Source organism: Pochonia chlamydosporia, chromosome 1, assembly GCF_001653235.2.
Source record: "Pochonia chlamydosporia 170 chromosome 1, whole genome shotgun sequence".
Classification (NCBI taxonomy): Eukaryota; Fungi; Ascomycota; class Sordariomycetes; order Hypocreales; family Clavicipitaceae; genus Pochonia; species Pochonia chlamydosporia.
In genome coordinates, this window is record NC_035790.1 from 1348931 (window position 1) to 1374067 (window position 25137).

The following is a 25137-nucleotide window of genomic DNA, read 5'->3' on the forward strand; positions in this document are numbered from 1 at the left end:
CTAGGTTGGGGACATACTTATGGTTTGTGTGGTAGGCGGCGCAACTGTGGTATGTAACCGTATCTCCAGCCCTTCAATGTAAGTTTGCGGCTGACCATGAAGTTTAGGAACTCAAAAGCTACGAAGTGGAAGGAAAATCTCCAGTCGTTTTAAAGGAATGCGTCAGAGGTTGTAGTAAGTTCGCAGGATCGTTTCCCTGTGGAAAAGACCTATACTAATTGGTAGGTGTCGTTTATGGTGGACTATTCCTGGAGCAACGTTTTCTGAATCTCATCAAGAAAAAGGCGCCAAGTAACGGAGGTCTAAGCGAAGGAATAAAGAGGAAAATCCTAGATAAGGACTGGGGACAAACCATATTGCCACAGTTTAGTGGCCAGAAAAAGCGGTACTGGACAGTTGCTTTGGCTCACCCATCGTCTTCAAATAGGCCGTCGAAGGCGGTCTCGGTTAACCCGTGAGTAAATAAAGTATCTTTTTTTTCTTGTTTTACACTGCTAAAAAGACTTAGAGCCGAGATGTCAGAAGTCTTTGAACTTCTTGGAGAGAAAGTCCAAGCATTGGTGAAGAACCAAGTCTGTGCAGTGGAGGAGAAATGTCCCAGCAAGAAGCTAAAAGTATGCGATTTAGAATTGATCCCGTCTGTTTCTACTCCTTGGTACTCCTTGGAAGGTGCTTAACATCTCGTTCAGTTAGTCCTTCTTGGTGGCGGATTAGGATGCAGTCCGTATGTAAAGCGAATCTTTCACGACCTACTGGGAAGAGTAACAGTTGTGGAGGCCAAAGACGAGAAGCGGCAAGTTAGCTGAGTCCAAAGCTGCCTGAAGTCCCCGTCTAACCATAAAATTCCAGTTGGGACGCTGCCTGTCGAGGAGCAGTCCTGCATGGTACACAGTCTCTGGGCTGCAAATGCCTCATCGTCGGACAGTGACTGGCATCTCGAATTCCACGAGTACACTACGGGGTCAAGTGCCGCGTACCTTGGCGAGCATCACGGCATAAATTGGCCGATAGAATTCAGGACGAAATCTCTCGCAAATGGGTATTGTCGAATAAGATTATTTGGTTTATCCCCGAGGTAGGACACTTCCCGGTCCTTTTGTAGAGACCTGCTTCCCTTTGGAGTTCCGCCTCTTTGAACCATCTTCACAAAAAGACAAAGCCTTGGCCAAATACCCAAATTGTAAAATTAAAGGAAAATAAAGGAGGAGTCAACTGAAAACAGAATTATTGACTAACAAGGGTCATAGAATGATATCGTTTCTTCAGAAACCCGTGTTCGGAGGCAGATTTCTGTCTACATCACCGACAACGTCGCCGAAGTCACCGACCAGATATTCGTATCATCAGAAACCAAACTTCCTTCGGTCGCAGATTCATCAGTATCGCCTTACTGCACAATAAAATGGCAAAAGACTACCGGTATGGGCATCTTGCCAACTATGATGAATGATCGTGGTCAGATTTACCATCATCTGGAGTACGAAATAGAAGCCCATTGGGATGAATGTGCCGGCGTTTTATTTCAGGTGTACTACAAGAACAAAGAGGTGCCGCAGCGATATTTACACGTTGAATATCATTGATTGGGAATACATTCGATGCTACCGCCGATATTGAGCGCTTATTCTACTACCTATAGCAGAATGTATTCACCACAGTTGAGCATATGCCCATCTACCGCGAGATATGATATTACAAAATGATACACTACGGTATATCTCAATACAATGCACGGCAATGCACGTAGAATCTTTGCTTCGCCAAATACTTCAGTTTCCCGCTTAGACTCGGGTGAAAATATATTATAGCCCGCTAATCATAAGATTCATAATCATTTCATACATCCTCCAACTTAATGTCCTCCTGCCGGATAGGCAGCTCACCTTGCAACGTACTCGCCACTTCCTCCTTAGAGCCAAGTTCCCCATTTGTGACTGCACCCTCCCTGATGTGTTTATACACCCTAATCGTATGGTCCTGTCCTGCACTTGCCATCGTCTCGCCATTAACGTCGACCCAGAAGCAAATGCCCTTGTGACCCGTAGGCACTCGCTGCAGTATCTCTTTATTCTTTACATCCCAAAGCACGATATCCCCATCTTCGCTTGCTGATGCAATGAACGGCTCATTGTCCAGGACTGCAAAGCAGCCGCCAATGGCAAATTTCTCGTTTCGATGGCCCTGGTAAGTCTTCTTCACGGTGCCAGCTACGTAGTCCCATAGACGTATGCAGTTGTCGAGGTTAAATGCTAGGACGTAGCGGCCGTTGGGGGAGAAGCAGACGTTTGTGACGGCTGGGTTGTCCTCGTGGACGAGTGTTCGGAGGCATTGGCCGGTTGAGGTGTCCCATACTCGGCTGTGCATGGTCAGTACCACTTATCCAACGTTTCAAATCAAATACAGGTATGCTTACATGAGACCGTCGGTTGAGCAGCTCACAACCAAAGTGCCGTCTCGACAAAAGTCGATGCCACTGACAGGGTCGCTGTGAGCTGGTAAACTTCTCATCAGTCGTCCAGCTCGGACATCCCACAGAAACACCGCTTCGTCATAAGATCCACTAGCTAGTATATTCCCCTTTGGTGAGAATGCCAAGCAGTGGATGTAGTTGTGATGGCCTCGTAACGCAGCCATTTCCTGGCCAGCAATAGTCTTCCGCGTCGTCGTTTTTGGTCGCCCTGTCACCCGGTCCCATAACCGAATAGCCTTGTCATCAGAGCCGCTCGCCAGTGTATTGCTATCTGGTGTCCAGGCGACACAGCTCACACCAGCCATGTGGCCAACAAGCGTGTCCATATGCGCGCCGGTGGCCGCATCCCACAGCTTGAGAGTCCCATCTGCGGAAGCTGATGCAATGAACTTGCCGTTGGGTGATATCCGAACCTGCGAAACGGGCCCTGTATGTCCATGTAGCGCTAGACGCGGCCTGTAGTTGGGTTTCAACGGCTGCTGCTGAGGTGTTTGCTGTCGTGGACGAGGTGAATATGATTCTGTTCGCGTGCGATCCGACGATGTGGAGGACCGTCGGCGAGAGCGCGTTCGGGACTGAGGTGGTGATTCTGATCGCGTGCTAGATCCCGAACTGGATATTGATCTCGACCGTCTCCTTGAGCGAGATCGCGATGAATAACCCTTGTTTGAGCCCGTGGCACTGGGACTTCTTGTCACGTCATAGCCTGACTGTGAAAGATCGCGAATCTCTCGCGACCTGGCTTCCGAGCGCTTTCTGTCATTGGGAGACGCGTCCGGTGAGCTTGAACGATGTGATGAGTCGTCACGGGTCTTTCGCCGCTTAGAGGGAGGTGTGCCGCCAGCAAGCTCATCTGTCGAATCCATAGTTGACGTTTGGGATGCTGTGGAGGGACAAGGCTGACTCTCTGGGATAGTTGATGGTAAGGCTTGAAAATTAAAGTGGGGCCAATGGTCTTATTGGATGGCGGAAACGCGGTTCAAACGCATCGTGGACTGTTGAGTCTGGCGTTCATCGCTGCGCATTCGTTTTGGCCAAATTGCGCATACCCTATACTATTGTATGTTCTTCTTAGCCCGTATTTTAACTCGCACAGATGACTCTTTGGGCGACATTGAATTTTAATTCTTTGACTGAGGAGAGTGGCATGTTTTCCAATGGTTCTGTATGCAGAAATGATACACCCCGTGCGTATAGGAAGCAAGCACCACCAGTGTGCAAATTGTTGCGATGAGGTAGTCCTACTCTGTGCAATTGAATAACCAACTACAAGATACTCCGTATGCGCGCCCCTCTTTGACAGGATTGCATAAGGACACCCATGTTACCTCGCATATCCATGGACCGGGAAAGTGAACTGTTTTTTTGGCATCAATTTTTTCGTTCCGATAAGAAGTTCAGGATTGAATGTGAAGATCTTGGCATGACACATGAGGCGAATGCAAACGTGTTTGGCCACACATGAACCACGATGTAACACTGCAGAAGCGAAAAACTAGCATGACAACCACCAATGTCGGGCACTTCGGAATCGAGGCTAGTGCATTTCCAGACCTGGACTTCACTTCTGTATTCTAATTGTGGTGCTGTCTTAGATCTAGTACAGGCTAAGACAGACGGCGTGGCCTGCGGTCTTTTTTTGTCGATGTTGTGTCACCAACGCTCGGACTGACGGGTATGAAATCGTGAGTGTGAACCCAAATTGCAGGAAGTGGAAATGTGTATTCTGTACGGAGTACTTGGTTGTGGCCGCGTGTTGAAACGCCTCGGATGCTTCCCTCGCACGTACTAGTTGAACCAAATTGAAGGATCACCACAAGTACCGACTTTGGAAGTGCCGCCAGCGCCACCCGAAGCAATAGGTGGAAATGGGCTGACAAAAATGGCGAAAGGGGGTTAATTTATGAGCAAGCTGCATATTTCGGTGACTTGACACTTGAAATCTCGGTCGGGCAGTGGCGGCGCAGCCGCGGTGGAAATATTGATCACAGACCTGGACTGGACTGGATACAATTGTCTGGCATTTGATGCCTGTTCACCTCGGAATGGAGACATGGACCCGCCGCTATGTGGAAGGAGTTTGGGAGTCAAGGACGGACATAAAGAATCCATGGGGGTCGATAGAGTTACTGGGGAACCCCTTGCTCGAAAGTGCGCGATTGGAAATGATTTTGCCCATCAATTGTCATTTGGGGTTGACACAACAAAGGAGAGAAATAAAAAGCAAACTACGTATTCCATTGTTGATTGACTGTAGGGCTGATGGTGATGATTGGTGCTAAAACGTGGATGCAACTTCCACAAGCTGAGCGGCTAAGTCGTTCAGACACTTCGATAGGCTAAGTCAAAGACATTGAATATTGACCACCTACTTATTAAGTACAGTAGTGTCATCGAAGCCACATGGCTAGATTGTCTCGAAGCCCGCCATCGTAAGCACTGGCCACTAAACGGGTTGCTACCGTTTCAATGCTGGGATTGCAAGCGCCTAAGATAGCCAAAGCTCAAAGGATGCAGTGATGGCGTTTGCGGCTGATACTTGTCCGAGAACACCACTGATGCGCCACAGAGCAGGTGTTTGCCTGTATTAGTAGAAGAGACTGGTTGGCCTTTTTGATGAAGCTGAAGGAATCCAGCGTTTTTGCAAGGAATTGTTACCTATCGCGAGATGCCACATCACTCGCGGTGAGAGATTTAGCCAAAAGCCTGTCCTCGGAGTGGACGATGGCTGGGTGAATCTCTTTCAACCATGGTTTATCGAAAGCGCGAGACCGGTGTCCAAGCCGATACAACCGATGATTTGCTATTTCAGGGAACATGAAATTGCGAGCTTTTGCCGTGGGCTGACGGGACGCGGGAACCTGGCGACTGGAGATGAGGGAACCATCTTGGCTGGAGTGTTAGAGAGTGTGAGAGAAAGGAGAGCAATCCAAATCCACTTGCCCAAATGAAAGAGCCGCATTCTGTTCCACCACGGTTGTAACTGCAGAGTTGGTGACGAAATTTTCCTCCTTCTCCTGGTGCTTGAAAACTTCCAACGAGTCTCTTCGGTCACTTCGCCTTATGGTTTAGTCACTCCTTCACAAACCTGGCCTTGGTCCTGCTTAAACACCCACGATTGTGTTGGTTGAAGTGCGAGCTTTTGCGCTAATACCTTGGATTGCCAAAAATGGGGACACACTCTCGACTCGTGGTGGAGAATCGCGTCAGCGTTCATTGGCCATGAGAGACCCTGGTCAGGCTCAGCCCATGAGAATCCATGTCTCGGCCAATGGCCGCTTCCCACACTTGCAGATGCAATTTGCTTTTCCCCTGACAAGGACCCCACCATGGATGACCTCTTGGCACCATCGAAGTCGTGGGACAAGGTCGTGGACCAAGGTCGCCCGAATCTGCAGGCACCGAGACCAAACGGTCCATGTCCACAGGAACGCATGTCGGACCAGACCAGACCTGAACTGGAGCTGGAAGGCACGCCCCGTCAGCCTTTGACTCCGCCTGCCACCTGCCTCCCCCAAACTACTTCAACCGCATTGTCGTTCCGCTCACGACTCACACTTTCCTTTACAACCTACATACCAGTCGTTGTCGCTCATTGTCGCTCTCTTGCCTAGGCGTTTTTCTGCCTCCCACGCTCTTTTAAAACACTCCAGACTCTCCGTCGTTCTTTCGTCTCATCTTGACAACAGCATACCCTCGGGTTCAATATCGACAACTTTATATACAACAGTACGTGTGTATATTCTTAATCCGCCAACATGCGTTTCTCCATCACCGCTGTTCTGGCTTTCGCCGCCACTGCCCTTGCGCAGACTCCCGACTTCGATCCCATCTACACTCCCAAGTCTGGCGAGACCATCAAGGCCGGCGCTCCTTTCACCGTCACTTGGACTGCTCCCCCCAAGTACGCTGATGGCACCATCAAGATCGAGCTGATCGGAGGCGCTACCCAGCCTACCCAGGTCAAGCTCGCCGATATTGCCTGTAAGTTGCTCAAAACCAAAAGAATGGGACACGGTCAAGATCTAAAAGAGGAATACATCAACTGACACAAATACAGCCGGTGTCAAGAACAGTGCCAACACTTACACCTGGAACGTCGACGCTTCTCTCGGTGACAAGGCTGTCTACGGTCTTGTTTTCCGCCTTGAGAGCAACCCCAGCATCTTCCAGTACTCCAACCCTTTCCACATCAAGGGCTCCGACGGTGCTTCTGGTAGCGGCAGCGTCACCAAGACCACTTCTCACGGCGTCAAGACTGTTACTCTGTCCTCCACCAGCACTCCTGTCACCACGACCTCTGCTCCCGTCACCACCAAGCATAGCACCATTCAGCTCAACACCACTGTTCCCTGCAACACCACCACTCTGGTCAAGACCACTGCTGGCCCTACCGGCCCTGTCGTTATCACCAGCACCGCCGTCGTCAACCCCAGCAACCCTGCCACCACTTCTCCCACCGGTGCTCCCGTTCCCACCGGTGCTGCCAGCGCTGTTCGCGTCGGCTCCCTCACCATCATGGGTGTTGTCGCTGCTGTTCTCGCCCTGTAGGGAGTATGTCGGTGATATTGGGTGGTTTAGACTTGATTTCCATTTCTTATTGTACGGTCATGGGTTTTCTATTGCACATAAATGACGCGCCGTGTGCTCTTGTAATGGGTACTTGGACATAGGTTGATTTTGGCACTGGTTTGGAAAGTTTCGAGGCATTCTTGCTAGAGAAGCACGGAACCTAATCCGCTTGGCTACATGTTTTGACGGCTTTATGACCGTCGACGTTTATGCTGAGCCTGGGTCGAGGCACTATGTAAACAAAATTTCACTGCATTAATCACACCATTGCTCGTGTTGGTCAAGGTCTTTTGTGTTCAGCTCAATGTGTCTCTAAGTATCGTTCGACGTCTATATTCAATAGTATCATGTTAGCCGCTCTCGCACCTTTTGCGACACAAAGCATTGTGACTTGAGATCCAACCATAGGAATCGACCCCAAAAGAACGTTCGCCTGACACTGTTCACAAATTGCCTCCGGCCAGCCCCGCCGTGTTATGTGCAGACCAAGTGACGCACCGCGTTGGAATGTAAGACATGTCTGTGGTTGATGCAGAAACTCTTTGAGACAATCGTGTGGCACGGTCCACTCTGTCTAACATGACTGATCTGACACATGCCAAGGCTATGACTGCGACTGCAAGCTGGAGATGATGTCTGCCGTGTCATAAAGAAAGTTGTGAAGCGAGTAGTGATGCCAGTGCGGTAAGGCATATGATGATGCAGGTAGCCGGACGTCTTGAAGTGGAAAGGGTGCAGATCTTGTCGAACTGTCGACTTGGCTGGAGCGTTCGCTTGGCAATGGAACGAAGCGTTTACCCATGTCCCAGCGATCTGGAACAAAGGACAAGGGTTGTGTTTCGAGATCCCGAACGCATTGTTGGGTTCAGAATAATGACATTACGTGAGTGGAATGTAAGTTTCTGCGCACTTACTAAGACGTCGTGATTGATGGTCGAGAACATGTAAGAAATGTGTATTTTGAGAGAATGGCCAGAGCCAATGAAAGCACGCTACGTTCCAATAATCTAATTACAAAGTACACCCGTTATACCGCAAATATCATAAGTCATGTAGAAAGTCAAAGCTCTACTTCCCACCAATCTGACCCTTTGGCAACGGCGGGATCCAACACACAGCCAAGTTGATACCAATGTGAATCACACCAATGACCCAAAAGGCAGTCGCGTAGCCACTCCCATGGTCGATGAACCTGAAGATGATGGCGAATACAACGCCGCCCAGGTTGCCGCCGCCGCCGGTACATCCTGACAGGACACCATTCGCAGCGGGATGAACATGCGGCACGAGGGCAAAGTTTGCGCCGTTGCCAGCTTCAATGAAGAAGGCGGCGACGGTGACCAGGCCAACCATTGTGCCGATGTCGCGGCCATTGAGTTCTGACGGATCAACCATGCCGACGATGATGAGGAGAGCGCCACTCAAGAGTCCAGACGCTGTGATCCATGCCTTTTTCGTCCACAGATTTCGACCGGATATGTTGTAGACAAAGTCTGCTATGACGCCGCCTAGAGGACGGGTCAGGAAGTTGAGGAAGCCGAAGATGGCGGCGTAGTTGCTCGCTTTGGTTTGGTCAAGGTGAGGGAAGTTGGCTTTGTAGTATGAGCTGAGGATGGAGTTGACGGCGAGCTCACCGCCGAATGAGCACGAGTATGTAGCGACGTGGAAGAGCGTCTGTAGGGAGAAAATGACGGGGAGGGAGTCCTTGAAGCTGGGCTTGACGATTGTTTCTGCCTGGGCAATGGATACGGCTTCTGACAAGGAGATTGTGGTGTGCTGCTTGAAGACTTTTGAATCGTCGTCTGAGACTTCTGCCTTTTCCTCGTCTCGGCTGGGCGGTTCGCTGAGGATGTGAGGCGTGTTGACGGCCGTGGTGCTAGTGGGACTGTATTGCTGCAGGTTTTCTTGGATCTTTTGCGATCTTTCTTCCCAGGCGCCGAGGGGAGTATCTGGGCAGAGGAAGATCATGCCTAGGGAGCAAGCGATGAGGCAGATGAGAGGGACGACAAAGGTGACCCGCCATGCTTTGGAGGGAGTCATGCCTTGGGCCGCGACGAGTGAGTCGAATACAGCGGGCATGATGAAGTATGTGATGCCGCCGCCGGCATTTCCCCATCCTCCTGATAGGGCATTGGCTGTGCCGACAATGTTCTTGTCGAAGAAGGCGGTACACCAGACCTGGCAGGGTACGAATGTGGCGCCCAAAATGCCGATGAAAAATCGAGAGACGTACAGGCCGTTGGCAGTTTTGACAAGCGGTGCAAGGCCAATGGGCAGACAGCCCAGGAGGAGAAGGGAAGCGAAGACTCTTCGGGAACCGAACTGGTCGCAGAGGGGTCCGGCAATGAATCGTAGAATGAGAGTAGCGCAGAGGGATACGATGTTGGAGTTGGCAATTTCGGCAGGGCTGAGATGAAGGTCTTTTTTGATGGTGACGGTCAAAAGGGGAGGAAATGTGTACCTTTTCAATGTTAGCCAGATGGTGTAAGAGATGGAGGCGGCTTTTTGTTCTTATTCGTACCATGCCCAAAATCCAAGCATGAAACCCATCCATGAAAAGAAGAATACTCGTCCGTAGGGGTTGATCAAGTTCAGAATAGGTATGCTTCTTGCCTTCTTGTTGATGGGGTTGACCTCAGGGGCCTTCCACAATATGGAAATATCGACGCCCATTTTGGAGAAATGTCAAAGAACGCTTCAAAGACACCTTTTACAACTGTGCCGGAGCGATTTAGAATCTAGGGAGTTGAGTAGAGCTGCCGTAGTAAGTACTGAATATCCTCGTTCATCATGAGCGTATTTAAGTTGAAAGCCATCACTTTGAATCTAGATTTGAGCATCTCCAAAACATCTCCGGCCTGGAAGCTTATCTAAATTTAAATAGCCAACCAAAAAACGAGTCCCGAACCCTTGCCATTAGGACCACCAATGAACCAAGCCCTCGGGATGAGCACGTCAGATCTTGTCTAGCATCTGTCTTATGGTATAAATGCCGGGTCCATACGGAGCCCTGGAGCCCGGAATGATAACCATGCTAATCACAAGGCAGTCCTGCGAGGGCGGTATGCCCAGCCACTTTGGATGCTGCTGATACGCTCGGGTGTTGACGGCTGGCACTGTCACTGATAAGAAGTGACTCAGGTGGTTCAGGCGACATCTCGAAAGCAACGGCCCATTTAATCGCAGTCAAGAACTCTGCTGAGTTGCCTCTCTTCTGTGAGTTGTATCATGTGTCCAATTCTGTGATCGATGTTAAGAGAAACTCTCGAATTCGAAATGCCAATCCGGGATAATGATTGAGAGGGCAATGGAAATGGAGTCAACATTGTCTCCAATAACAAGGAGTTGTCACATGATGATGCTGGGCGCTGGTAACAAATTTGAATGCCTCTTCGGCGTATCATGGTATCGACGGCCTTGAGCGACGTTCCGATTGAATGAATGCTATTGGACGAATGCCCTATCAGAAAGGGGCTGTTCAAAGCCGTGATGTTGGTTGGTCTGACCTTATCTGAAAGACTCGGGAGCAGGTCCAGCCTGGCTCCACATTTATGTCGCCGCCATAGATAAGTCTGAACCAGGGCAGCTTATCAAGTTGTTCATCCGCGGAGAAGAAAGGTTCGACAAAGTAAGATAAATCTGGGGTATTCCGAATAAACGGCGTTCAGATGAATATTACCGGAAGGAGCGTCTGTATAAAAAACCACGTCTCTGTCAACCTTATTGGGCACGCGACTAGGTGTCAAGGCGAAGTCGGCCAGTAGAGCCGGCCCATTTCAAAAGGGAAATCCCGTATTCGATCTAGTGGCTGGCATGCCTTGAAGGACCTGGTTGATGTTGTAGGAATAACCCGTGCTGCCATGTGAATTTGTCGTCACGTATTGTTCAGTCGCGGCCTCATGCTGGTAGAAGTTGTCTGTATGGCAAGCAACAAGTTGTGCTAGAGAGCGGTGCCGTGCGATAAATGGTCCCGGGGAGCGTGCGCCCCGACGAGATGAAAAACTCCAAATCAAAGAGACCTCGTCAAAGGTTATTTTTTCGTGTTGTCGCCGTCGTGGGCGTTTCCGTGATGGAACCTGTAAACCGCTCACATATTCCTCAATGGTCCATCAATAAACAAGACGCATACTGTCAAGATCCAGACGAAAATGTATACGACTAGAAAGAGGGTAGAATTTCTGAGAGGTAGGCCTTATGGATAGGTGAGGAGAAAGACCCGTGAACAACGTTGTGGAGTTGACAAAATGGGAACGTTGATGAGGCTCAAGATGGACAATGCTCAATGGTGTTCAAACAAGGGGAAGGCGCGTTGATTGGGTCTCCACCAATTGCCAATTGTCCACTGGGAGTGCCAGACTTACATTGGCGCTAAACCATAGTGAGTAAGAGGGGCATTGCGGCATCAAAAAGTTTTGGAGGGGCATAATTTTCTCATGATGCTTCCTGCTTTGACGTAGTCATGCATCTCAATAGTCAATTCAAGCCTCACGGGTGAGAAAATTACTGGCATCGGACCATTTATTCGAAAACGCGTGGAGAATCGCGTTCTGCGTTGTTCGTCTCTTGCTATTCCCCTCATTACTTCCGGCATTTCCGGTGACTGACTGATGCCAAGACAGACAATCACCCTCATCTCAACGGCCATCAGCGGTGGGGTACCTCAAGACTCACTTCTCATTCGACTGTGACCTACACAAGTCGAATGATAGAAGGAGACCTGCGGCTAATGCAGAAGTAGACATTACATTACACAATGGCCACCTCAGAGGTTCCCAAAACCTGCAAGGTCATCACTGCAGAGACCATTGCCAAGGGTCTCTTGACGGAGGTCAAGGAAACTCTGGTCAGGGTTCAAGGAACCAACCCGAAACAGCCCACGCTTGTTGCCTTTCTGGCCAACGGCGATCCTGCTGCTGTCAAGTATGCTGAGTGGTCAAAGAAGACTTGCGAAGACAAGTGAGTAGACTCGACTTGCGAATGGAATCCGAACGCAGTGAGATGCAGGTGCTGACCACCTTCTCAATAGTGGCTTCAACTTTGACCTCCGAACTGTTGACAAGGATCTTCTCGAGGAGGAGATTATGAAAGCTAACGATGATGATATCGTTGACGGCATCATTGTTTACTATCCCATCTTCCCGCAGAATCCTACCCATGACAAGTATGTCCAAGAAACCGTAGAGCTTGCCAAGGACGTCGAGGGCATGCGCCACAAGTATCTGTACAACATGTATCACAATGTACGGTTCTTGGATCCCCCGGAAAACCGAAAGAAGTCAATCCTTCCTTGCACTCCACTGGCAGTTGTCAAGATTTTGGAGTATCTTCAAATCTACAACCCCATTCTGGCTTCCGGAAACCGCCTCTTCGGCAAAACCATTACCGTTATCAACCGCTCCGAAGTCAACGGCCGACCTCTCGCAGCTTTGCTAGCCAACGATGGCGCTACCGTCTACTCTGTTGACATCACAGGCGTTCAGCTGTTCACCCGTGGCCAGGGAATCAAGAATCCGCGACACCAAGTCGAGGATAAGGAGGGCTGGGGTTTGAAGGAGTGCCTCCCTCTCAGTGATGTTGTCATTGGAGGTGTTCCCGTCGAATCCTTCAAGGTTCCCACGGAGCTTATCCGTGATGGTGCTGTATGCATTAACTTTTCCTCATACAAGAACTTTGACGGACCGGCCATCAAAGAGAAGGCCTCCATATATGTCCCCTCTGTTGGCAAGGTCACAATTGCTATCTTGCTCCGCAACCTCGTGGTAAGTGGTAGTTCCACAATATTTGAGAATAATATGTTTAACAAATCGGTGTAGCGATTGGTTGCGAACCGGCCGTCCAAGGACGATGCTGACAAGAGCTTGATCCAAGCTAAGACCGAGGCGTTTGCTGATGATTAGGTTGGTGCTTTGTTTTGGATTGCAGCGGACCAAAAGAAGGTTAAAATTGATTACGTTTACTGGCATATTTAAGGAAAAAGAAAGATAGATTTCATGATACCTCGATACGATACGCAAATTCGCACATTTCCCCAAAACTCAACGTTTTGCGAAGCTCTAGACAAATAAAACAACGGTCCAATGCCTACGATCCTGTCATGCTGGTCATGAAACCATGGAATTCCACTTTAGATGTTCCATCTATGCACCGTACCCATAGCTTTCCGCACTTCTGGGCTCTAGCCGGTGTTAAAGCCGGACCCAGGTGACCGCTAACTTGCGACCTATCGTCCCTTCGTGGTTGCCTTCTGCTTGGTACAGGTTTTTCTGTTTCATGCACCATGATCGCCTTGCTCAAATGCTCCAGCATGGTACAGGTCAAGATTCTGAGTCATACTTGCATGTTTGTGATAAACTGACATGTGTTTTACTGCCCACAATGCGCTTTGCTTAAACGACACACATTCAAATCAGGGTTTGAACTCGGGAACGAATATGAGTACACTACGAGTTACCGGGGCGGTTTATTCGTCGACTGCCAAACGATACGCAGTTCGGCATGAATAGCAGCCGTTGACAAGCGATAGGCGATTACCATTTTCAGGTTAAAGAAGCACTTTACAATCAACCCTATTGCCAAGTCGAAGGGCGCTTTTTTAGACATTGATGTGGATTCTTGTTAGCCGCTGGACCAAGACATGCTGTCGGCAAAGCCGGTGCTGAGACATAAAGGGCTGTGCGCAATGTGTAACGGGCTGAGGTGCTATGGAGGTGACACAAAGGAAAAATACGGGGTCCTCGATTCATGAAAGAGCTTCGGTGGCGATGGGGTCGAGCAGGTTGGTGCTGGAGTTATATTTGGCTGACATGTCCTTTAGATGCATCTGTAGTGACAGGGAGTGGAAAGTAAACTGGCCGACCTCTTGAATTTTTGGGAACCGGGGCCGTGATGATTAATGAAAGGAGAAAGTCAACGAGGTTACCATTTTAGTCAATTGGAACATTGGGTTGACGGCTGTTGATTTATTTCGAGCCCTGATGTCGCTCCATGAGTGAGCAGGCGATGATGTATGAGTGCAGCTGAACAAGTGTCTTGGAGGTGGATGTACCACAGCCAAGTGTGCCATATTGCACCATGCACGGGGTACTGAGGTAGCTGAATCCACGTCTTGAGCGAGAGGTACTACATTCACAGCGCCTTTGGTTGATAAATACTTGATAGTTCGTGTTTGCCTCCCGCTGTATTTACGGGGTGTTTACGGGGAATTTGCGTGGCATTTGTAAGCTCGCAAGGACTGGAAGATTGAAAGGATGCTGGCCCTGGAAGCGCAGTGGTCTGGGGCTACCACGTAATATCTCAAGCTGTGAGAGTGCCAGCATCAGGTAATTATGACTTGACAGGGAGGGCAGGGCAGGGATGGCCGGCCATGGCCCGTAATCTGCAGTGCCGTGTTAATCATACGTGCATTCATGCGTTACCTTGCAGGTCAATGATGCAGATATTACCTCGTGTTTGACAATGCGCCCCTTTATTGGAGAGTGAATGAACTTGCATGAGCTACGTGGCTCATGTCGTTGAGGTAATGCAAATGTCAAGGTTGACTGTGAATGGTGAATTGGTGGGTTTTCGATGTGAACCAAGGCAGTTGCAATGAGGGAACCAACTTGAGTCTGTACTGAAGCAGGGTGGGTGACTCGCGAATCGGTCTAGATGTCGGCTCGGTGATATATTTGGATACGTCTGACGGCAATTGCGAGACATCGCAGCTCTTTTGAACCAGACATATTGAGGCTGTGTCATCTCCTCCGGTTTCCATGTTGGACAGGGAACAAACATGGCGGCTGGGGTCATTTGCATTTTATGCCTTGAGTGACACACGATAGAATCAACAATGACAGGTTGAGGTTGGACTTGTTCGTTAACTGGCAAGAGCACCGGATGCCTGACGCCAGAATCTCCTGGTGATGATAAAATCTCTGCCTCACCGCACAAGACAGGGAGTTGACATGTGGTTTCGGTTGGCGGACGGTTGAAGAGCGGTCTGGTACCAGGGGACAGGTCTCAATGCTTCGTTTTGTCACAGAAGAGACCAAATCATCCGGGATGGGTCGATGGCATCTCCATATCGCGAGTGGAGGATAATTGGAGCCGGCGATGCTGCGAACGGTGACCAGATTTGACCCCAAGACCCCCAAGGAACAGATCAGCTAATAGCTACTGTGGATTCGGATGGAGGGTATTTCTGCAGCACGGGAGGTGCTAGTATTACGGCAGAAAAAAAATGCTTGGCACTGCGCATGATGGTTCTGGTACGAAGTTGAATGGCAAGGCGAAGTTGAGTCAATCAAGTCGAAGCTGTAAGCACCAGATGTTGGAAGCTTTGTGCCGTGTCCTGGCCTGACACCATTGCTCCTTCCCAGGCTGAAAGGACCACATGCAGACTTTGTTTCAACCAAGCATCTTTCTCTCCACGCCAAACTACTATCGTAGGCTCGCCGCCCTCCTTGCTTGTGTTTCGGCTTCATCGTCTCCTTTTGGCTGCCGCCCCCCCGGCGCCACCAAGATTTGTTTCTTCATCCCCTGTCAGATTCTTGTTCAACTTTGCGCCAATACCGTCGATCCACTCCTTCCAAGCTGCTGCAAGGCGTTGCACGGCGCTCCAGAGCGGGCCTCTGCTCCAGAGCTCATAACGAACCCCCCTGAACTCTTCCCCATTCCGTTCTTAGTCCCTTGCCAGGCTGGAGACGCCGCCAAACTGGACTGGACTTGGCCTAACAAAGAAGACTGGATTGACTTTGCCTTGCTCTCGTTGGTGGTACCGGTGGCACCAGTGGTGCTTGCCTCTGGTCTTTGGAAGTCGGTTCATCAGGCTTTACTTCCTCCCCTCCATGGTTGACGCTGTCGAAGTCGAAGTGGTGTGCGGCTCGGCCCAGATGACTTGAATGGGAAAAAGAAAAGAACCACGAGACCGCATCTTGAATTAGTTCGCATACAACCTCGCCACCTCACCTCTCCCATCTTTTGTCCTTTCAATCCTTTGATCATGAACTGTTTGTGCTGCTGCCGCCTTCTGCAACATTGACGTTTTTTTCCGGCGACGGGCATTGGACACCCTGGCAGATCGGCCAAGAAACCTCCCATCACCCTTTTCCCCGACATCACTTACTTGCGAACAACGCTCAGGAGATTGCGATCCATCTCACTGCTCTCCCACGTGGCCGCGCATTCTGGAATCCTTGTTTTTGCATAACAATCGAAGCTTCAGATCGGACCTGTACGATTACTTTACCTCATGGTGACTGGCAATTGAGAACAGCAGTTGCGCTCGTGGCCAGTGCAACCGTGCTTTGTTTGCAGCTGACCTCAAACTCCCGACAATTTTCCCTCGACGCCTTTTGAACAACTTTCCGTCATCCAGGGCTTGGGTTACACCAAGGGGCGCTGGGATACTTGAGGCACTTGACTTTGCTCCTGCGGTCGCCCGCCCCAGAATTGCCGTCCAAAGCTTTTTACCAGACTTTGACCTCAACGAACGCCACTCTTCGCGCATTACGCTTCTTGGGGGGTCATGACAACCCACTCAACAGCCAACAGTGGCCACAATGGTCGCCAAGATGGCTTTGCATCTGCGAATGTTTCCTACCGGCCGCAGCCAGGTTCGCCGACCTTGACAAACCCTGATATGATTCTGCCAGACTATGACGAACCCGAACCGCTTGACGAACGATCCCATTCGCCCTTGGTGATGTGGAATAATGCGCATACCTCCCACGACTTTCACGACTTCTCGCAGGCTGGTTATATTTCGGGACCGCTGCCACCCACTACGCCCATCATATACGGAAACGGCACGATGCTCTCAGACATTGGTGAGGTTACCGAGGTTGAGAGTACGGTGGGTGGCCACCGACCAAACCGGAATTCCTCTGGCCTCTCCGGTACCCCTAATACAGGCAGCGGCACTCCGCTACGCTCTTCGCCGACAATGGGGAAGAAGACGTTGAAAAAGAAACCTCATGCTATAACGAAACGCGAACGCCGCCTGTCGATTGAGTCCACAAGCTCTGTTGATACCATTGAAGGGCCACAGACTGCCTTTGGCGACTTTGATGACTCGGTCAGTGTAGATGACAGTAATTTCCAGGGAGACGATGAGGAGAGTTTGGCGAGCGAGTTTGTGGATGAAACGTCCGTTCAAAACCCTAGCGCTGCGGTTATGCCGTCTGGTCAGGGACTGAATGAGGATAGGTTATCTACCGTTTCCTTAAGCAAACGAGCTGAACAGATTCTGGCTAATGCGAAACGTCGGCTAACGGTATGTAAGCCCAAGAAATGATTACATCGTCCTGATTGTACCATGGAAGCTTGGAGTGGTTTGCTAACACGGTGTATTAGACCATGGAAGACAACCTGAACAGGGCCAGGACATTTAGCTATTCATCTGAAGGCTCGACGCCATCACCGGGTGCTCGACAGAATGGGTCTATTCGTGACAGAACACAGATGGTCACTCCAAGCCATTCAAGAAACGTGAGCGAAAATAGCCTACAAGGCGCTGGACGAACAGCCATGCTCCCGCAACGATCCGCCAGTGCACTTGGCGCGGCTGGGGGTTATCGCCAGCACTTGACATTGTCTCGAAGTGTGGATGGCTTGATGTCGAAGCACACTTCAAGTGCTCTCAAATCACCTCTTTACTCAATTGATTCGGCATTAGAACCGCTGGACGAGGATGACACCGCGCAGGAAGAGGACGACTTCAACTATACTGGCAGCCAAATTCGTGGATTAGGCAGTCCAACTTTTGGATCGCATATGGAAGCTGGTGTGACACGCTCCGCTTCTGCTGCGCAGATGCGAGATCTGCAGGACCAAATGCAGGGTCTCAAGGGGAAAATATCCAGTCTGCGACAGCAGGCGCAGGCAGACAGTATGAAGCGACGTAGCTTGCAGAGTTTAAGGGCTCCTAGCCCATTTACACATTCTAGATGGGACCAAGGATACACTAGTCCCACCCAGACAAACACGCCTGAAGTTGGAAGTCCTGTTTTGGTGAATCCGGTGAATGGAAACTCTGCAGGCTTCGACGACAACAAGATCCAAGAAGAAACCACACAAGCGGAGCCACAACCACGGGATGAACAGAGTGCTGAATCTGCAGTGAACGGATCTCAGGAGCCTCGGGAGTCACAAGACCCTTCCAAGCAGCAACAGTTGGTTGGAGCACCAGAGGAGGTTACGATGAACGGAGAACACAAGGCAGAGCCCCAAAATAATGCTAATGAGGAGGAGAAGGCCGATGATGATACTCATCGTGAAAATGGGGTTGCGCCGGAGACTTATCAGGAGGATCAAGACCAAGAAGACTTTGAGGATTACGTCAGTGAAAGCGGCGAGTCGCTCTACCACGATACCCACCAGGACCCTACCGACATTTCGCATGAAGATCGCGAGGATGCTTTTGACTATGAACATTTCTTTTTGCACTCTGCGATGGGTACTCTTAGCCGGCAGCGAATGGGCAGAAGCGACAGCATTAGCAGTGAAGGATCCCAAGATTCCGTGGAAACTACGCGCGGTCCAGCAATGACATATGCTCGACGGCCGAGTATTGATACCACCACCTCCATCGACACATTTGCAACCGCCAGGGAGGGCACTGAGAGCCGTAGCTCGATAGCTCGGTCGACGAGAACTAATGATGGATTTGTCACGCCCACGGTCAACTACGATGATGAGGACAGCTCGTCGATGACAACGAAACGGTCCGCATTTGGCGACTTTGGTCATCGCAATGGAAATAGAAGTGGAAGTGGCAGTGGCAGTGGCAGTGGGAGCGACTCCACGGGATATGATCAGAGGCACACTCGCCATAACTCAGTGATTCACCGACCCATCAGTACAGGCACAGCGTCCATGTTGCATCGGCCGTCCGTTTCATCGTTTGAATCCACAGGAACGAACAGAAGTTTCCCACTTGTCAATAGAGTCAGGCTCAGTCAGGGAGCCCTGACTCCCAGTGGATCGCCAGACAACCAGCTGAAACAAGTTGCCGAATCGCTCATGAACGAAACAACAAGCATGTATGACAGGGATAGTTCCGGCAGCGGGCCGCAATCGCCTGCCATACAAACACTCTCACGAGAAGACCAGATGTTGGTGGAACAAGTCGTCGCGAGCCTGGGACGATGCGTTTTGGGTTTGAGCGAAGCCACGCGTCTCGGTACCGGGAACCACAACGAGTACAGAGAGAGGATTGAGGCGGCCCGGAAGATGCTCGAGAGTATCGGGGATCGAGCACCAATGGCGCCATAGATACCATTTATTTTGTTTTCATATATCCACGATGCTGATGAAATGATTGTTTCGGGAGTTGAAATGGGGACAGATTATCACATGGGCGGCAGACGATTGCAGTTTTGAAGCAGGTGGCCGATGGCCAATTTCCCCTTTCCTCTGACGATGGATACTTTTTTCTTCTTCTCTTTTGATTAATGGTTGCATTTTCCGATACCCTTCTTGTATTTGTGTCCAGCAGGGGACAGCAAAATTTTATATGACATGGAATAGTGTACATAGTGATAGTAGAAATTACACCGTATTTACGACGAGTCTTTAAACGGAAACGGAAAACACCAGAACTCAAACTACATGTATAAACCCGTAAAAAGGTGCCATAAGGAATCGCCTCCGTATGTTTCATAGCTGCCGTATGAGGCCAGTGTCTACGTGTCGTGCAACGCGAGATGCCACCTTGTTGTGGTTCAGCCAACCTGTCCTCACATGCAAATCCCCCCTTCACCCAATGATCCCCATCACATCCCCAAACCAACCAACCACACCCCCAACCCAACCCAACGCGCCAAATCCGCATCCACCAGAACCAGGCCAGATGCTTATCGATCGCGCCAGGGTCCCTTAATTTTTTTCCCCCTTCCCTCCCAAACCGCAAAAACAACCACCATAAACTTCAACCGTCCTCTTTTACGATACCGACAAAACGGCCCATTCAACGGGCAAACAATGGACGCATCCCTAACGTCCCGCCTCCTAACCGAACTCCTGCCCCCGGACCTCGCCCTCTCCGTGCGAACCCACCTCCTCAACCCCCGCGCCCCCTTCCAAATCTACAAACAAGCCGCCCTCGCACAGCTGCAAACATGGCTGTCCTCCCTGGCGCCATACCTCCAACCGCTGGCGGATAGGCTCTTCGCGCTGGTCGTCGAGAACCAGGGGATAACGGGGTTCGTGGTGCTACTGTGTCTGATGACGGCCGTGGTGGTGATTATGAACTGGATACGACGGCTGGTGATGTGGTGGACGCGTCTGGTGCTGCGGCTGGTGTTTTGGAGCGCGGCGGTCGTGGTGCTGGCGTGGGTGTGGGATCGAGGCGTCGTGGAGAGTGCGAGGGACGTGGTGGTTCTGGCGAGCAAGGTGCTTGGGTATTTGGCGGTTTTGAAGGATTTTTGGTGGCAGGAGTATGAGCGGTATGAGGCTAGGGAGGGGAGGGATACGGGCTATGGGAGGGGGAGACGGGCGAGGTGATGGAATTTGGACTTGGCGTTTATGTTTTTTTATGAGGATACCTTGGATTATGATTCAGTTCACTGGGGATAGGATGGACATGTACTTTTTGATTCTATTCATGGGCCTATATAACGCCGTCGCTATGCGGATATAAATGCAGAATAAGAGCTACTCCTGGTCATCGGGCTCGTCTTCGTCGTTTGGTTCGTGCGGATCCTGCGCCTCGTGGAACTGGATACAGTCGTCTATGTAGCTTAGGATGGCGCCTACGCTGTCCTCGTTTGTCACATCTAGTTTGAGATAGTTGATCATGCTGAAGCTTTCAATCAGTCCTGCTACGGCGCGGTTCAGCCGTCGGAAACTGGCGCCCTTCATAATTTGCTCGCTTTCATCTGGTCGTCGCGACTCGTCGTCCTCTTCGGAAGGGCCGGTGACTCGCCTTGCGCGTTCCATGGGGTCGTCTTCCAGGAGGCCCATGTCCGGTGTGAGGAAGCGCTTCAGATCCTTCTTCTTGACTTGGTCCTTTACAAGGTCCATTTTGGACAGGACGTTGATGTGGGGGACTTCAAGCATGAGCATGGCGCTCATGGCGCTGAGCGTTCCAGCGAAGAACTTGGCGCGGTCGACGACAAAGGTCGCTTCGAGGAGGTACACGGCTGCCATGCGGATGTCCAGCGATCCCGGTTGCGAGAGATATTTCATGAGTGTGGGCAGGATGGGGATGTGGGTGTACAGCTCGATCTGGCCGGGCATGTCGATGATGATGAGGTACTCTTCCGTCAAGTTGTCGAGCGCCTCGGTGAGCCAGTCCAGATTCTCCATGAGGAACTCGAAGCAGTATATTAGGCCGCCGTTGGGGCCGAGGCCGACTTCCTCCATGGCGTCTTTGAGTGAGATGAGCTCCTTGATGTCCAGGTCGGGCGTGTGCTCGAATGTTTCGGCGGCGGGGTCGAGGTTTACGTAGAAGGCGGAGCGGCGGTTGAGCTGGAGATGGGTTATGAGGGCGGCGCAAAAGGTAGACTGGGGGTATAGCGTGGTTGGTTAGTGTTTGATGTTTGGTAATGGCGGTTTTGTCGAGATAGCTCGCATCATGGGGAGTTGAAGTTGATTGCTGGGTTTCTCACCTTGCCCGCCCCCGCGGGGCCCATGATCATGGCACCGAACTTGCTCATAGTGAAGCCTGACGCCGTGTTATTCCAGCTCGGAGGAGGCCAGAGGCTGTGTTCTTTCTTGCCGTCTGAAGCTCTGCTCTTGGGTGATGGGGAGGGCGTATGTGGTTGTGGTTGATGCTCTGAGTTGGACAATTTTTTTCTGGAGCTGCCAGCCCACCAGTTCGCCCACAACGGCAGAAGCTTGGCTTGACGTATGAAGTCGGTATGAATTTGATGGTGGGGTTCGTCGAGCCGAGTCTGCCAGACCTTGACGGCATGGTTTGGTGGGTCAGGCGAAAGCGGTCGTTCAATACTCGTACCAGACTGGCTTAGGTCATCCAGCTCACCGCCCGTCAGAGTAGACCAAGACGCTTACGGGAGCCAGGCGGGACATGGAGTCAAAATTCGGCGTGGGGACAGAGACCTTCAAACCTTGGGCACGGAATACTGGAGACCCAGAAGACTCAAATTCATCAGACTTCAGCCTTTTTTCATTTACACTTCAGAATTGCTAGATTAGACTCGGGACGTGCCTGCAGGACAAAAGCCGGCAGTGCCTGAGCACCGACCAGGCACATGGAGCCAGTTTTGAAATTGAACACCGCCCGGTGTGTGCGCGTGTGTGTGTCTCAAATCTAGCAGTTTTCCATTCCAAGGGCCGAAAGCAGACCAGTATCGTAGAAACCAAACCACCGAGTTGCCGACAAATTGACAATGCCAGTGTGGTCGTGCACAATACATGTTTGCGTTGTTCAGAGCGCAGTATTTGTATTCAAGGTTAACTGCAATGCCGAGCGGTCTGGTCGGAACAATAGTAAATGGAGCGGGTGTCGGTGATCGAGCAAGTCGGAGAAACTATTGCGACAAAAAATGGGCAACAGACCAGTCAAACACGTTGTGCATCTGCGTGAAGACACTGGGGCAGCCCGCCCCCAAAGGATTGTACTGGTATTGGATTGGATTGGATTCATGTTCGGTGATGAGACGCTGCAGCCAAGGGGGCTTCGCACATTGGCTGGTCTCAGACGGAGCAAGCAGTGAGATGAGAACAAGAACTGCTCAATACATTTGATGTTCCATGTGCCATCTCCAGCCAAGACAGGGGGAGACGTGCAGCAACTGGAGACGCTCACTCGACGCCGCCGACGCTCACTGGCTCCGAGATGGCGCAATTTGGTCCGAAAAGGTGGCGGCCCTCGCTGCCCCTCATCGCATCCGGCCACGGGGGTTCCTGGGGACAGTAATCTGTTAGGTGTCGTATTCGGGGGTACGTCGAGATGTTTGTGAAATATGCGAGTAATTCGGGTACTTCTCGTGCCCTCCACTATCTGTGCCTTGTGCCGATACCATGCCGCTCTCGCCCTCGCCCTGCCATTTCGTGCCAGTTGAGACCAAGGCCGTGCCAATTTTTTTTTTGCTGGGCTGCCCCTCCAACCACCATCTGGTCTCGCTCAGCGTGCAACTCAGAAACGCCCCCCTCTGAAAAATGACGGCTTAAAACCTCTCCGCCTTTCCTTTCTCTTCCTTTCTGTCTTACAACAATTCCCCTCCTCATCCTGTCATCATTTTTGAGTATCACCTCGCAGTGGTATGTATACCTGATCAATTGCATTGCTGCCTAATATATTGCAGCTCGTCCTACCCCAAGAACACTTTTGTCGCTGACCTTTTCTTTTCCTATTCGCAGCTACCCTCTTCCGGCCCGTTGTCGAAAGTCACACAGACCAACTCGTCCGGCCAACTGTTGAATTTCCTGGCCTCAGCACATTCACAGCCCTTTTAAAGCATCCCTTCTGCCTTGCTTGCTTGCTTCTTCTCTTCACTTCCTCATCCCTCATCCCTTCATACTCACACACAAAATGCCTGGCGTCAACGGTACCAACGGATCGTCCCCTCAGGGCACCTTCCTCTTCACAGTAAGTGAATATGATCCAGCGCAGAGGTCGAAAAAGGCCCTCGCTGCGAGAGTACAAAACTCGTAGCGCGCAGAAGAACACCACGCAATTCGTGACAATTCGCTGACGCACCATGACAGTCCGAGTCCGTCGGTGAGGGTCACCCCGACAAGATCGCCGATCAGGTCTCTGATGCTATCCTCGACGCCTGCTTGGCCGAGGATCCCCTCTCCAAGGTCGCTTGCGAGACCGCCACCAAGACTGGTATGGTCATGGTTTTCGGTGAAATCACCACCAAGGCCAAGCTCGACTACCAGAAGATTGTCCGTGACGCCGTCAAGGGCATTGGCTACGATGACTCTGAGAAGGGCTTCGACTACAAGACCTTGAACTTGCTCGTCGCCATCGAGCAGCAGTCCCCCGACATTGCTCAGGGTCTGCACTACGAGGAGGCTCTTGAGAAGCTCGGCGCTGGTGACCAGGGTATCATGTTCGGTTATGCCACTGACGAGACCCCTGAGCTGTTCCCCCTCACCCTCCAGCTCGCTCACAAGCTCAACGCTGCCATGTCTGCTGCCCGCCGTGACGGATCTCTGCCCTGGCTGCGACCCGACACCAAGACCCAGGTCACCGTCGAGTACAAGCACGACAACGGCGCTGTTGTCCCCATCCGTGTCCACACTGTTGTCGTGTCTGCTCAGCACTCTCCCGACATCACCACCGAGGAGCTCCGCAAGCAGATTCTCGAGAACATCATCAAGAAGACCATCCCCGCCAAGTACCTCGACGACAACACCATCTACCACGTGAGTTTTCCTTGGACGCACAACTGCCTCGAGCTGTTTTTTCTCTTCTTCGTAACTCTGTGGCTAACTGACTCTTTAGATCCAACCCTCTGGTCTCTTCATCATTGGTGGTCCCCAGGGTGACGCTGGTCTTACTGGCCGTAAGATCATTGTCGACACCTACGGTGGCTGGGGTGCCCACGGTGGCGGTGCCTTCTCCGGAAAGGACTTCTCCAAGGTCGATCGTTCCGCCGCCTATGTCGGTCGCTGGATCGCCAAGTCTCTGGTCAACGCCGGCCTTGCCCGTCGTGCTCTTGTCCAGCTCTCTTACGCCATTGGTGTTGCCGAACCCCTGTCCATCTATGTCGACACCTACGGCACCTCTGAACGAACCTCGGACGAGCTCGTCGAGATTATCCGCAACAACTTTGACCTGCGACCCGGCGTCATTGTTCGTGAGCTCAACCTGGACCGCCCCATCTACCTTCAGACTGCCAAGAACGGTCACTTCGGTACCAACCAGTCATTCACCTGGGAGCAGCCTAAGCAGCTCAAGTTCTAAGTTGCTCTCTCAGCATCCTAGGACAATGTATGGAGGGAATTCAACAAGCCCTCTATTTATCGCTTATCCAATCTTACGATGTGTTATAATCGGCATTTTCATGCACACTCTGGCGGCGTACGGTTCTCAACGAAACCATGTAATCTCCCCACACGGGACGTGGGGATGGGCGGTTTCTGGCATATAATTCCATTTTAACTTTTTTTTTTGGTTTTCTGAAAACTCTTTTCCTTTGTTG

The 25137-nt window shown here is 51.1% G+C and overlaps 8 protein-coding genes across 8 annotated transcripts; 4 read left to right on the plus strand and 4 right to left on the minus strand.

The window, feature by feature from the left end:
* Positions 1-1836: 1836 nt before the first annotated feature.
* Positions 1837-3336, minus strand: VFPPC_00314 (WD repeat-containing protein; the record flags this gene model as incomplete). Its single annotated transcript, XM_018280357.1, has 2 exons — positions 1837-2356; positions 2414-3336. The coding sequence occupies 2 exons, from the start codon at positions 3334-3336 to the stop codon at positions 1837-1839; spliced, it is 1443 nt and encodes a 480-aa protein (XP_018148389.1).
* Positions 3337-6228: 2892 nt separating this feature from the next.
* VFPPC_00315 (cell wall beta-glucan synthesis) lies at positions 6229-7021 on the plus strand (the record flags this gene model as incomplete). Its single annotated transcript, XM_018280358.1, has 2 exons — positions 6229-6454; positions 6531-7021. The coding sequence occupies 2 exons, from the start codon at positions 6229-6231 to the stop codon at positions 7019-7021; spliced, it is 717 nt and encodes a 238-aa protein (XP_018148390.1).
* A 1089-nt stretch (positions 7022-8110) lies between these two features.
* VFPPC_00316 (high affinity nitrate transporter NrtB) lies at positions 8111-9715 on the minus strand (the record flags this gene model as incomplete). The annotated part of the gene is made up of 2 exons (XM_018280359.1): positions 8111-9503; positions 9564-9715. The coding sequence occupies 2 exons, from the start codon at positions 9713-9715 to the stop codon at positions 8111-8113; spliced, it is 1545 nt and encodes a 514-aa protein (XP_018148391.1).
* A 2080-nt stretch (positions 9716-11795) lies between these two features.
* VFPPC_00317 (methylenetetrahydrofolate dehydrogenase) lies at positions 11796-12939 on the plus strand (the record flags this gene model as incomplete). Its single annotated transcript, XM_018280360.1, has 3 exons — positions 11796-11998; positions 12069-12801; positions 12856-12939. The coding sequence occupies 3 exons, from the start codon at positions 11796-11798 to the stop codon at positions 12937-12939; spliced, it is 1020 nt and encodes a 339-aa protein (XP_018148392.1).
* Positions 12940-16547: 3608 nt separating this feature from the next.
* VFPPC_00319 (hypothetical protein) lies at positions 16548-19294 on the plus strand (the record flags this gene model as incomplete). The annotated part of the gene is made up of 2 exons (XM_018280362.1): positions 16548-17294; positions 17375-19294. The coding sequence occupies 2 exons, from the start codon at positions 16548-16550 to the stop codon at positions 19292-19294; spliced, it is 2667 nt and encodes an 888-aa protein (XP_018148394.1).
* Positions 19295-20674: 1380 nt separating this feature from the next.
* On the minus strand, positions 20675-21678 carry VFPPC_00320 (ATP binding protein; the record flags this gene model as incomplete). The annotated part of the gene is made up of 2 exons (XM_018280363.1): positions 20675-21526; positions 21631-21678. The coding sequence occupies 2 exons, from the start codon at positions 21676-21678 to the stop codon at positions 20675-20677; spliced, it is 900 nt and encodes a 299-aa protein (XP_018148395.1).
* Positions 21679-22173: 495 nt separating this feature from the next.
* On the minus strand, positions 22174-22398 carry VFPPC_17414 (hypothetical protein; the record flags this gene model as incomplete). Its single annotated transcript, XM_022429125.1, has 1 exon — positions 22174-22398. The coding sequence occupies one exon, from the start codon at positions 22396-22398 to the stop codon at positions 22174-22176; it is 225 nt and encodes a 74-aa protein (XP_022285858.1).
* A 1118-nt stretch (positions 22399-23516) lies between these two features.
* Positions 23517-24899, plus strand: VFPPC_00322 (S-adenosylmethionine synthetase; the record flags this gene model as incomplete). Its single annotated transcript, XM_018280364.1, has 3 exons — positions 23517-23624; positions 23693-24358; positions 24438-24899. 3 exons carry the CDS (start codon positions 23517-23519, stop codon positions 24897-24899), a joined length of 1236 nt encoding a protein of 411 aa, XP_018148396.1.
* Between the last annotated feature and the right edge of the window lie 238 nt (positions 24900-25137).